Here is a 12,680-nt window from a genome sequence, read left to right on the forward strand (position 1 = left end):
CTTTATTCCAAGCAGGGGCAGTGTTGAAAGGTTATTGTTTGCGTTAGAAAAACAGAAAAAATCCCATATGTTTCCCATCTATTAAGCAAACACAAAGGGCATTATCTTTCCCCAATATATTACTGTAAATAATTCAGAAAGCATTTCCCCGGGCTTCTTCTTGAAACAGAAAACAGGTTTTCAAAAGATGGCTACGAAATCACCATGGATACCAATCTTAGTGCCCGCTAGGCCTCTTATCTCTCTTTTTTCTAAATAAAAAGATTAACAAATAAATACAACAGTCCTGATTTTTACAAAGAGAAGCACCAGCCCTGATTTTATTGCAAAATTACATTATCTAACCAGGACAGCATCTATCTGGAAGGTTTGCTGCAAATAATTGATGTTCTGGAAGGGAAATTTATAGACTCAACCTCGAAAAAGATAACAAAAGTGGCATAACTCGTTTGCTTGCTTGTTAATTTAGATTTATATATCTTGTTCTCCCGATTCTGGGCAACTAATAACAAATAACACAATAGACGTGACAATACAACACAGGCAGTCCTCGACTTACGACATCAATTGAGCCTAAAATTGATGTTGCTAAGTGAGGCACTTGTTAAGTGAATTTTGCCCCATTCTATGACCTTTTTTGCCACAGTTGTTAAGTGAAGTTGTTAAGTTAGAAACACAGTTGTCTATGGAGGTTATCAGTCATCCAGGTCATGGCAGTTCCAAAGGTGCTTTCTCAAGAGGCAACTGGACTTTTTCGTTTTTCTTTGAAGATGTTTTATTTCTCCTCCAAGAACCTTTTTGGATGACAAGCAAAATGTCTTCAAAGAAAAACCAGAAAGTCCAGCTGCCTCCTGAAAAAGCACCTTTAGAAACACAGTTGTTAAGTGAACCTGGCTTTCCTGTTGACTTTTCTTGTCAGAAGGTGGCAAAAGGTGATCACATGATCCCAGGGACACTGCGACCGTCATAAATAGGAACACGAACCATCTGAATTTTGATCATGTGACCATGGAGATGCCGCAACAGTCCTAACTGTGAAAAATGGTCTTAAGACACTTTTTCTGTGCCATTGTAACTTCTCACTGTCACTAAATGAACTGTTGTAAATCAAAGACTACCTATAATAATAATTCCCCTGGAAAGCACTATCTTGATGTATTTGTGGGAGCTGTGTGATTTGAGGAGGATGAGAGCCAGGTCATTGTTGTTGTTCAGTTGCTAAGTCGTGTCTTGACTCTTCACGACCCCATGGACCATAGCATGCCATGCTCTCCTGTCCTCCGTGGTCTCCCGGAGTTTGCCCAAGTTCATATCCGTTGCGTTGATGACACTATCTAACCATCTCATTCTCTGCTGTCCTCCTCCTCCTTTTGCTTTCCATCTTTCCCAACATCAGTGTCTTTTCCAGTGAGTCCTCTCTTCACATTTGTTGGCCAAAGTATTTGAGCTTCAACTACAGGATCTGTCCTTCCAAAGAACAGTCAGGGTTGATTTTCTTTAGGATTGATATTGATTGGAACTCCTTGCAGTCCCAGCGACTCTTCAAGAGTCTTCTCCAGCCCTACAATCCAAAAGCAATACAAACCATTGTGTACAAATAAACCTGTGTCTACCAAACCAGGGGTCTCCAACCTTGGCAACTTTAAGCCTGGCGGTCTTCAACTCCCAGGATTCCCCAGCCAGCTTTGCTGGGAGTTGAAGTCCTCCAGGCTTAAAGTTGTTAAAGTTGGAGGCCTCTGTACCAAACACATTTATGAAGGATCTACTTGTACTTCAGCTGGTAAGTCTAGCAAATTGAGTTAGTGCACGATTGCTGTTTTTTCTAGGACATCCTTCCCATGATAAACCTCTTGTTTTCTGGTTTACTGCGGAAATTGGATTATAGATTTTGAGGCCGAATCCCTCAGGTAGCAGGCTAAAAGCTGTGGACACCACTGCGAGGATAACATGTGATAGCTCCAGATTCACACAGAGCACAGCAGGGAGGTGAAACTGGAAGGCTAAAAGAAAAGCACAGAACTAAATTATTGAGCCCTTCCTCCCCCCACTTCCCAGAATTATCTTTATATGAGCAAAGGGAGGAAAAGTCAAATAATGGGAGGTTGGAAGCATTTTTTATTTTTTTTTAAAGTAGGCTGTAAGTGATCTGGGTCTTTCAGAGTTGTTTAATAGGGATGCAGACTTTTATATATATATATATATATATATATATATATATATATATATATATATATATATATATATATATATATATATATATATATATATATATATGTATTTTACCAGCAGCATCTATGATTTTTTTTCGGAGGGGAGAATAGAATAGAAAAATAGAACAGAATTCTTTATTGGCCAAGTGTGATTGGACACAAAAGGAATTTGTCTTTGGTACATATGATCTCAGTGTACATAAAAAGACAAGATACATTTGTCAAGAATCATAAGGTTAAAGGGCCTGGGAAAGATCTTAGCTGAGAGATTTGAAGATTATGCTGTATGGGCCACACAGAGCTAGAATTAAAGTATGAAATTGTTGTGCCTTGGGAAAAGGAAGAAAGTTGGGGTTTTGTTTTGTTTTTTGCTGGCTGGGGAATTCTGGGAGTGGAGGTCCACACATCTTAAAGTTGTCCATTGAATGAATGTAATTGAAGGAGAACAAACAAAAGAAAGCATTATTTTTGAAAGCCCATCATTTGTCCCTAGAATTCGTTATCAAATGCAGTAATAGCCACTACATTGGGTGGCTTTAAAAGGGAGATCAGATAAACTCGTGATCAGGGTGGATTTGATTTAAATCGAGTTGATTTAAATCATGATTTACATCACTAGCAAAAAGGCTTGATTTAAAATCAACTCGATTTAAATCATAATTTTTAAAGAGCAACTGTCATCTCTGCTACTCCTTTGACCCACTGTTGACTCACCAATAGTCCCAGTGTTGCAGAATATACAGCCTTGTGCTACATAACTAAGCTCCATTTCATGCTGAATAAACTAAATTATTTATGTATCTTAAATAGAAAACTATCTTACGATAGATTTTTACCCCAAAAGTTTTTTATTAAAATAAATTCGATAAAAATAAAAAAAAAATCCGATTTAAATCAAAAAAATCTGATTTTTTTAAAAAAATCATTGATTTTTATCTACCCTGCTCGTGATGGACAGGTGTGTTGAACAGCTATCAATCTTGAACATTTGATGTTATTTTCTGAGTTGGAGCAGCATGCTAGAAAGAACAACGCAGAAAGCACCAATAGAAACATCATTTTTGTTACCCTAAAAGGAACAGAGAGAGCAAATCATGGTTGGATTATCAGAGTCAAATATTTAGTGGGTTTTTTTTCTATTTAAACATGATGGAATGATGGAGAAAACAGCAGGGATCTGAAGCATTAACATCAGAAAAATAAATTTATGGCCCCAATTACACAGTGGATTGAAGATGTGATGGTACTTGAGATTTATGAACAATTTGTTTACAGACAGATTATAAATGGATAGTTATAATGAAATATGCTTGAAACTTGTGTAAAACTGGATGGACAGACAGACAGATAGAGTTATAGCTACATAGTATTGATTGTATTGCTTTTTTTTTCCATTTTGGTTACTGTTTTTTTTTTTAATCTCCTTTCTTTTAAAAAAAGTAGACTATCAAGAATGGAGTGGTATTTCAGGGATATGCACATAGCAATTTTTCTGCATTTCAGAACATTTCCTTTGGGATATGTCTTAGCTTTCTTCAAGGGATATGAGCTTCTCAACCTGAAAATATTTTGTTTTACATTTAAATGAGTTCCATTATTTAAAATAAATAGTTCTATCCCCTTGTTTAATCCCAATCTGAAAGCATCCAACAAACATAAAATGTAAGTATACCTTGTAAAATTGATCCATAAACGTGACAGAAATCTTCATCCATGTGTATGAGGAATGGGTGACTTCTATATCTTTCTAAATTAATTGTTTGAGTCGAACAGAACAGAATAACTGAGTTGTAAAGGACCTTGGAGGTCTTCTAATCCAACCCCTGTTCAAGCAGGGGACCCTATATCATTTCAAATAGTTGTCTAATCTCTTCTTAAAAACCTCCAGTGATGGATTACCTACAACTTCTGAAAGGAGTTGTTTTCTTGCTACTGGGAAAGAGGAAAGAAGTCATGTAAAATGTGTGTATCCAGCTGCAAGTGTCACTTTTCCCATTGCCTCCAAAGTGGACATCCTGTGGAATCCATGAGGTTTATTTGCTGACCTTCGAAGGCTCCTTGTGGTTCAAATCCTACTCCGGTTATGATTTTAGGAAATGTTGAAGTTCAGAAACTGATAGAAAACATAAGAATATAAGTGGTGCCCTGCTGGATCATACCCATCCCATCTTTGTCTGAAATTGTATAGGGCCGTGATGGCGAACCTATGGCAGCACGCATAGCCATTTCAGTGGGCACGTGAGCGTTGCCCTAGCCCAGCTCCAGCGCACATGCGTGTGCCAGCCAGCTGATTTTCAGGCCTTCCGGTCCCACCGGAAGTCGGTAAATGGACCGTTTCCGGCCTCCGGAGGGCCTCTGGGGTGGTGGGGAAGGCCATTTTTACCCTCCCCAGGCTCCAAGAAAGTCTCTGGAGCCTGGGGAGGGCGAAAAAACGGTCCTACCGGGCCCACTGTACCATTGCGTGCCAAAAGCAGTGGAAACGCAGGGGGGCAGTCATGCGCGCATGCGCGAGGGGGCAGGCAACATTGAATTATGGGTGTGGGCACATGTGCGTGCGACCCCCCCCCCACTCCCCTCGCTTTTGGCACACGACGGCAAAAAGGTTAGCCATCACTGGTATAGAGCAGTGATGGCTTACCTTTTCTGGACTGAGTGGCCAAAGCGCGCGTGTGAATGTGTGTACATGCAGCCGAATCCCAAAAATGCAATCCATTAGCAGCCCTGCGCATGTGCCCCCCCCCAAGCATGCATGCATGGCCTCCCATGCATGCACCCTGCTCCCCATGCATGCACATGTGGGCCCCCTGCATGTGCCCCACCCCTGTGCATGCATACACACACACACCCCACGCATGCGCGGCAGAGACCCAAAGACCAGCTGACCGGCAGGAGGTGCGCGCGCATGCATGGCAGAGCTGAGCTGGGCCGATGGCTCGTGTGCCCACAGAGAGGGCACTGCGTCCCATCTCTGACACAGGTGCCATAGGTTCGCCATCACTGATATAGGGTTTCCTGCCTAAGCAGGGGTTGGACTACCGTATTTCCCCGAAAATAAGACCGGGTCTTATATTAATTTTTGCTCCAAATGACACATTGGGGCTTATTTTCTGGTTAGGTTTTATTTTGGGGGGAAATACTGTACTAAATGCATCCATTTGGCTGACAATCTTAACTGGGGCTTATTTTGGGGGTAGGGCTTATATTACGAGCATCCTGAAAAATCATGCTAGGGCTTATTTTCCGGTGGGGTCTTATTTTCGGGGAAACAGGGTAGAAGACCTCCAAGATCCCTTCCAACCCTGTTATTCTATACTAGTCCAGCAGTCCACAACGGCACAAGGAGCTCTCTGGTCTCCCAAGAGATGGTCTTCAGAGGCCGTCCTATAGCCACTGACCCCAGGACTCCTTGAATTGAATTGGTCCAACCAACCACAATTCAACTTGTGTTGTTGAATTCCAAAATTTAATAGCTTTAAGTTAGATACAACGCGTGTCTCTTGAAGACCAAAAGTCTGTGCTCCCACCGCGCTCCTTCTGAAATCGCCAGATGCATTGCTACTTTCCAGGTGTGATTGTGGCTCCTGTTTTCTCTTGCCAGGTGATTCCATTCCAGCTGCCCTTGAAGAGATGTCATGTGGTGGGCAACGGTGGCATTCTGAAGAATAGCCGCTGCGGCAAGCAGATCGATCAAGCGGACTTCGTCATGAGGTAAGCCGCCATTTTGGCTACGCTTGCCTCTGCTCCCTTCCACTGTTTTTTTTTTTCACAGTACAAGTAGTCCTCAACTTACAACAGTCCATTTAGTGACCGTTCAAAGTTACGACGGCACTGAAAAAGGTGAACATTTTTCACACTCATGACCGTTGCAGCATCCCGTGGTCATGTGATTTACATTTGAATGCTTGAAAACTGACTCACTTTTATGACGGTTGCAATGTCCCAGGGGTTCATGGGATCCCCTCTTGTGATCTTCGGACAAGCAAAGTCAATGGGGAAGCCAGATTCACTTAACAACGGTATTGCTAACTTAACAAGTGCGGTGAGTCACTTAACAACTGTGGCCGGAAAAGTCATAAAATGGGGCAAAACTCACTTAACAAATTTCTCATTTAGCAACATAGATTTTGGGCTCACTTATGGTCGTAAGTCAAGGACCACTTGTATAGAGAACCTTTTCTCAGGAAAAATCTGAAAACTGGAATAGACCTAAAAGGTGGTCCTTGATTTACAGCCATTCATTTAGTGACCATTCAAAGTAACAACAGCACTGAAAAAAGGGACTTATGACCGGTTTTCATACTTACGACTGTAGCAGCATCATGCTCATGTGATCAAAATTCAGACGCTTGGCAACTGGCTCGTATTTATGACAGTTGCATTGTCATATGATTCCTTTTGCGACCTTCTGACCAGCAAAGTCAATGAGGAAGCCAGATTCACTTAACAACCGTGTTACTAACTTAACAACTGCAGTGATTCACTTAACAACTGTGGCAAGAAAGGTCATAAAATGTGGCAAACTCACTTAACAAATGTCTCACTTAGCAACATAAATTTTGGGCTCAATTGTGGTCGTAGGTCGAGGACTACCCGTATAGTAAAACTGTTCCACTTGATTATTTCCTACATAGTTAACTGTTTTCCCCTTCTGTCATATAAATAGCCCTCGACTTACAACCACCATTGGAACCAGAATTTCTGTTGTTAAGCAAGGCAGTTGTTAAGTGAGTCGTGCCCAATTTAATGATCTTTTTGCTCCGGTTGTTAAGTGAATCACATGTCTTTAAGCAAATCTAGCTTCCTCTAGTGACTTTGCTTGTTAGAAGCTGGCTGAGGAGGTCACAGATGGCTTGCAGATGCTGCAACCATCATAAATACATGCTGGTTGCCATGGGGATGCTGCGATGGTCATAAGTGTGAGGAGTGGTTGAAAGTTACTGTTTTCAGTGTTGTTGTAACTTTGGTTGTAAATCAATTGTTGTAAGTCAAGGACTACCTGTATTACAATTGAAATTTAGTAGACTTCTTCAGAATGTATTCTGAGGCCTACCCCAAGGCAGGATAGGTGCCCCATACTTCATATGGACTAGTAACTAAATTCAGGAGTGTTCCATCTGTGCTGTTCCTTTATAAAGCGTTTGTTGTTTCTCCAGCTGTGGTAGTGGTAGCTAAAGTAGCTGAATTAGAAATTTTGGCAATGAAGTTGTCTAACCTTTACGGTAGTGAAAAGAGGCAGCTCTTTCTTTCTGTCTTCTCTTGTGCTCCAGTGGGTAATGAGAATCAAAAAATCAAGACAGACACAGACTTCAGAGGATAATTACAACTGCAGAAAAAACAATGGCTACCAACATGCCTTCCATGGAGGACCTGCATACTGCACGAGTCAAAAAGAGGGCTGTGAAAATATTCACAGACCCCTCGCATCCTGGACATAAACTGTTTCAACTCCTACCCTCAAAACGACGCTATAGAGCACTGCACACCAGAACAACTAGACAGAAGGACAGTTTTTTTCCCGAATGCAATCACTTAGCTAAACAAATAATTCCCTCAACACTGTCAAACTATTTACTAAGTCTGCACTACTATTAATCTTCTCATCATTCCTATCACCCATCTCCTCCCACTTATGACTGTATGACTGTAGCCTTGTTGCTGGTATCCTTAAGACTTATATTGACTGTTTCCCTATGACTATCGTTAAGTGTTGTACCTTATGATTCTTGACAAATGTATCTTTTCTTTTATGTACACCGAGAACGTATGCACCAGACAAATTCCTTGTGTGTCCAATCACACTTGGCCAATAAAGAATTCTTATTCTAAAAAAAAAAATGTAAATATTGATCTGCGTGGGTGGATTTTCTATAAACTTCAATGTTTAACAAATTTCTATAAACTTCCTGAACTGTGCGATATACATTAAGGAAGTGAAAAGGCCTTAACATTGAAGTTTATAGAAAACCCACCCACACAGATCAATATTTACATTTTGATTCCCATCACCCGCTGGAGCACAAAATGGGAGTCATTAAAATCCTATGCCATCGAGCTGAAAGCCTGCCTACCAGCAAGAAAAAGAACGAACACACATCAAGGAAGCCCTCAGAATGTGTGGCTATCACAAGTGGGCCTTCATCAAATCTCAAAACAGACCCTACAGGAGATCCTCCACAACAGACAACGAAGAAAACAATAAATGAAGCAACGTTGTCATTCCGTATGTTGCAGGCATATCGGAAAAACTCAGGAGGATCTTCAGCCAACACAACATATGTGCACACTTCAAACCAAAGAATACACTAAGGCAGAAGCTGGTCCACCAGGGGTGAAATCCAGCAGGTTCTGACAGGTTCTGGAGTACTGGCAGCGGAAATTTTGAGTAGTTCGAAGAACTGGCAAATACCACCTCTGGCTGGCCCCAGAGTGGGGTGGGAATGGAGATTTTGCAATATCCTTCCCCAGGAGTGGGGAGGGAATGGGGATTTTGCAGTATCCTTCCCCTGCCACGCCCACCAAGCCACACCATGCCCACCAAGCCGTGCCCACAGAACCAGTACTAAAAAACTTGGATTTCACCACTGTGAAAGGGCCTGGTGGCTCAGCAGACTGATAGCATTGTGATTAACACCAGCTGTCTGCAATTACTGTAAGTTCGAATCTCACCAGGCTCAAGGTTGACTCAGCCTTCCATCCTTTCTAAGGTAGGTAAATTGAGGACCCAGTTTGTGGGGGCAATAAGCTGACTTTGTATAAATATACAAAAGTATGAAGGCTATTGCTTAACGCATTGTAAGCCACCCTGAGTCTCCGCAGAAGGGCGGCATATAAATCAAATTAAAAACAAAAACAAAAAACTGTGGCCCACCCCAAGGATAAAACACCCAGACATAAACTGAGCAATGTGGTATATGCAGTACAATGCAGCAGGCCACGTGCAGATCCGTACATTAGGGAAACAAAACAACCACTTCACAAACTCATGGCACAACATAGGAGAACAAACACATTAGGACTAGATTCAGCAGTCCATCTACATTTAAAAGACACAGGCCCGGACTCCGTTTTCGCTGGCAGAGGGCTATCAAAACAAACTAAAAACAAGACAAAAGGAGAAATGTTTCCCCTTTTGCATTTGAGCATGCAAGAAGGGACAGGAAAGGAGAAAGGGAAAGACAAAGAAAAAGATGGGAAGAGAGCAAGGAGGGCAAAATAAGGAAAGAGGGAAAGGAAGAAAAAAGAATGGAGAGGGAAGGAAAAAGAAGAGAAAGAAGAAAGGACATTATAATGAGAGTGAGGTCTCAGGGAAGTCCTGTCTTAGCACCTGGCCACCACAGATGTCTCTGACATGAATCCCGTGTCAGGCCCACCATGGCCATGCTCACCCCAGCTATGCCCACCGTTGCCACGCCTCCTGGCCACACACCTCTCCCTGGCCCTCCAAGGTCAAACACAACCCTTATGCGGCCCTCGATGAAATTGAGTTTGACACTCCTGTTCTAGTGGCTTTCCTCTCCGTGTTGGTGGGAATGGTCTTAAAGCAGTGGTGGCAAACCTTTTACTCACCAAGTGCTAATCAGCTACATGCTTCACGGGCTTCACACGCATGCGTGCCATCTGCACAAACTTGTGGCTCCTCCCCCATGGGCTGCGCACGCAATCACACCATCTGCGCATGCGCGCAGGTTTCATGGGGCTCTCCCCGTGGGCTGCGCACACAATTGCACCATCTGCATATGTGCATGGTTTTTGCGCATGCAATGCACATGCATGAATACCCTCTGCATGCGCACACTGCTTGCAAGTACTCTCACGTGCATGTGCAAACACACACACAGGAGAGCTCTGAAGACCAGCTGGGTCCCCTGAATTGCACACATGCGCACCGGAGGCCCGAACACCAGCTGGGATGTGTGTGCATGCACAGCTGCAGGTGAATTGGGCGATAGCTTGTGTGGCTGGAAAGATGGCTCTGTGTGCCACTTCGGGCACGCGTGCCATAGGTTCGCCATCACAGTCTTAGAGATTCTTTGATTGGGCTGTTTGCTGTTGGCTTCTTTGGCAGTTTCTTGATTGGGGTTTTCTTTTCTTGATTGTTGGTCTGATGTTAACTTTGGAGTTAATCTATGCTGATCTGGGTGCTGATTGTTGGTGGTGTTTAAGTCTTCTTTTTTTTTTTTTATAGAAACTTTATTAAGATTTTTTACAAACAGAGAAAAAGAAAAACATACAAACAAAAACATAAAAAACATAAATGTAATGTCTTCTTGTTCCTTTTGTGGAACGGGTGACGGTCTCTTTTGCATAGTCTGATGATGTTACCTCATTTGGGTAATGAAACGTCTGCAAGAAAACAAGCTCGGAGGGCACCAAGGACCCCTCAAATATTTATTTATTTTTTATTTATATTTAAATTTCTATACCGCCCTTCTCCCGAAGGACTCAGGGCGGTGTACAGCCAAGATAAAACCCACAAATATAAAAATTAAAAGCAAATTAAAAGTATTAAATAATTTGGCCGAAACTAAAATAAAATAAAACAACCCATTAAAATAACATTTAGGCCAGTCTTGCCTGCTGAAACAAAAGCGTTTTGAGGGCGCGGCGGGAGGTGCGAAGGTCGGGAATCCTACGAATCTCCGGGGGCAGCTCATTCCATAGGGGGGTCACCAGTCGACACTGTTTGACCGACAGCACCCCGAGGAGTCCCTCTCTGTGGGAGCGTACTGGTCGATGGGAGGCTATCGGTGGCAGAAGGCGGTCTCGTAAATACCCAGGTCCTAAGCCATGGAGCGCTTTAAAGGTGGCAACCAATACCTTGAATCACACCCGGAAGACCACCGGGAGCCAGTGCAGCTAGCGCAGGAGCGGTGTTACAAATATATGAATAAGAAGTATAATTTATGATAACATGCTTTTCTCTTCCCTTCAGATGTAACCTCCCTCCACTAAGCAATGCATACAGCAATGATGTAGGATCCAAAACTCAACTGGTAACAGCGAATCCAAGCATAATTAACAAAAGGTAAGGAGAAGATTGCCTGTTTCTTTTTCAATTCCTAGGCTGAGACCAGAAGGAAAAAAAAATGAGGCGTCTTGGGGTCTTTTTTAAAAAAAGAAGGAAGGAAGGAAGGAAGGAAGGAAGGAAGGAAGGAAGGAAGGAAGGAAGGAAGGAAGGAAGGAAGGAAAAAGAGGCATTTTAATGTCAGAATGTTGTGAGCAGAATTGTCTTTCTAGCAGCCAGTGTACAATCAACAACAAACTTGCAGGGGTGGGTTAAGAAATGAAAAGACTCACCTGTCATCTCAGCTGGCTTGAAATTGGTTTGCATCAACCTGCTTCAAAAAAGAGGGGCGAATACTGGAATTTGATAGTCGGAGCCAACTATGTGAAGTAAGCATGGGTCAAAAGCTCACAAAATTGCCAATTTTAGTTTTTAAAAAGAAGATTTTTTTTAGCCCTTGAATCTGCCCCCGAACCACGTAATATTTCAGGAGCCAAATATGTAGCTAAACAAAAAAATCTGTAAATGAGTCTCAATTCTATATGAGGTTTCTCCAAATGAGAAGTACAAGCAGAAAAAAAAAAAGTAATTTGCACATTACAGGTAGTCCTCGATTTACAACAGCTCATTTAATGACCGTTCAAAGTTACAACGGCACTGAAAAAAAGTGGCTTATGACTGTTTTTCACACTTACGACCATTGCATCACCCTCATGATCAAAATTCAGATGCTTGGCAACTGGTTCACGTTTATGACGATTGCCGTGTCTTTGGGTCAGGTGATCTGCTTTTGCGACCTTCTGACAAGCAAAGTCAATGGGGAGTCCAGATTCACTTAACAGCCGTGTTACTAATTCAACAAATGCAACGATTCACTTAACAATTGTGGCAAGAAAGGTCGTAACATGGGGCAAACTCACTTAACAAATGTCTCACTGAGCAGCATAAATTTGGGGCTCCATTGTGGTCGTAACTCGGGGACTACCTGTACTATATATCTGCGGACCTGCAGTGGGGGGTAGGGCGTGGTTTCATGCATTCCCCTGCCAGTTGTGCAAATGGAGCTTTGCACACTTGCACGCTGCTTGCACAGCCCAGTTCCCGATGGGCTGCAGCCTCAAACCAGACCATGCCCCCCGGAGGACGGGAACCCTTGCTACATTTTGTCTATAATAAATACTAGATGCATTCATATCTCTGAATTCTGGAATAATTTCCCTGCCTTAACAAATAAGAGCTCAAAACATCCAAATTAATTATCAAAAAGTGATTTTTGGATGAGTGACATACAACGAAGGAGCTGAAACCCTGAAGTTCTACACACAACTGTTTGAGACAACACCTACATTTAGATTCCTCCTTAAAAACAAAAATCAACCTGAAACTTATTTGTTCTCACAGAGTGTTATCTTTGTGTACGGAATGAAGTCATCTTCTGTATTTGTAAACCTTCATTTCATGTCTGC

The 12,680-nt window shown here is 42.3% G+C and overlaps 1 protein-coding gene across 1 annotated transcript in view; it reads left to right on the top strand.

Annotated features, from left to right (window-relative positions):
- ST8SIA1 (ST8 alpha-N-acetyl-neuraminide alpha-2,8-sialyltransferase 1) overlaps window positions 1-12,680 on the top strand; it is a 65,507-nt gene that overhangs the window by 33,600 nt on the left and 19,227 nt on the right. Inside the window, exons 3-4 of the mRNA XM_070947309.1 lie at window positions 5,809-5,918; window positions 11,143-11,235. Coding sequence (XP_070803410.1) covers window positions 5,809-5,918; window positions 11,143-11,235 — 203 coding nt within the window. The remainder of the gene's footprint in view (window positions 1-5,808; window positions 5,919-11,142; window positions 11,236-12,680) is intronic.

This window comes from Pituophis catenifer, unplaced genomic scaffold (assembly GCF_029215685.1).
Source record: "Pituophis catenifer annectens isolate HBS135680 unplaced genomic scaffold, rPitCat1.0.hap2 SCAF_7, whole genome shotgun sequence".
NCBI lineage: Eukaryota > Metazoa > Chordata > Lepidosauria > Squamata > Colubridae > Pituophis > Pituophis catenifer.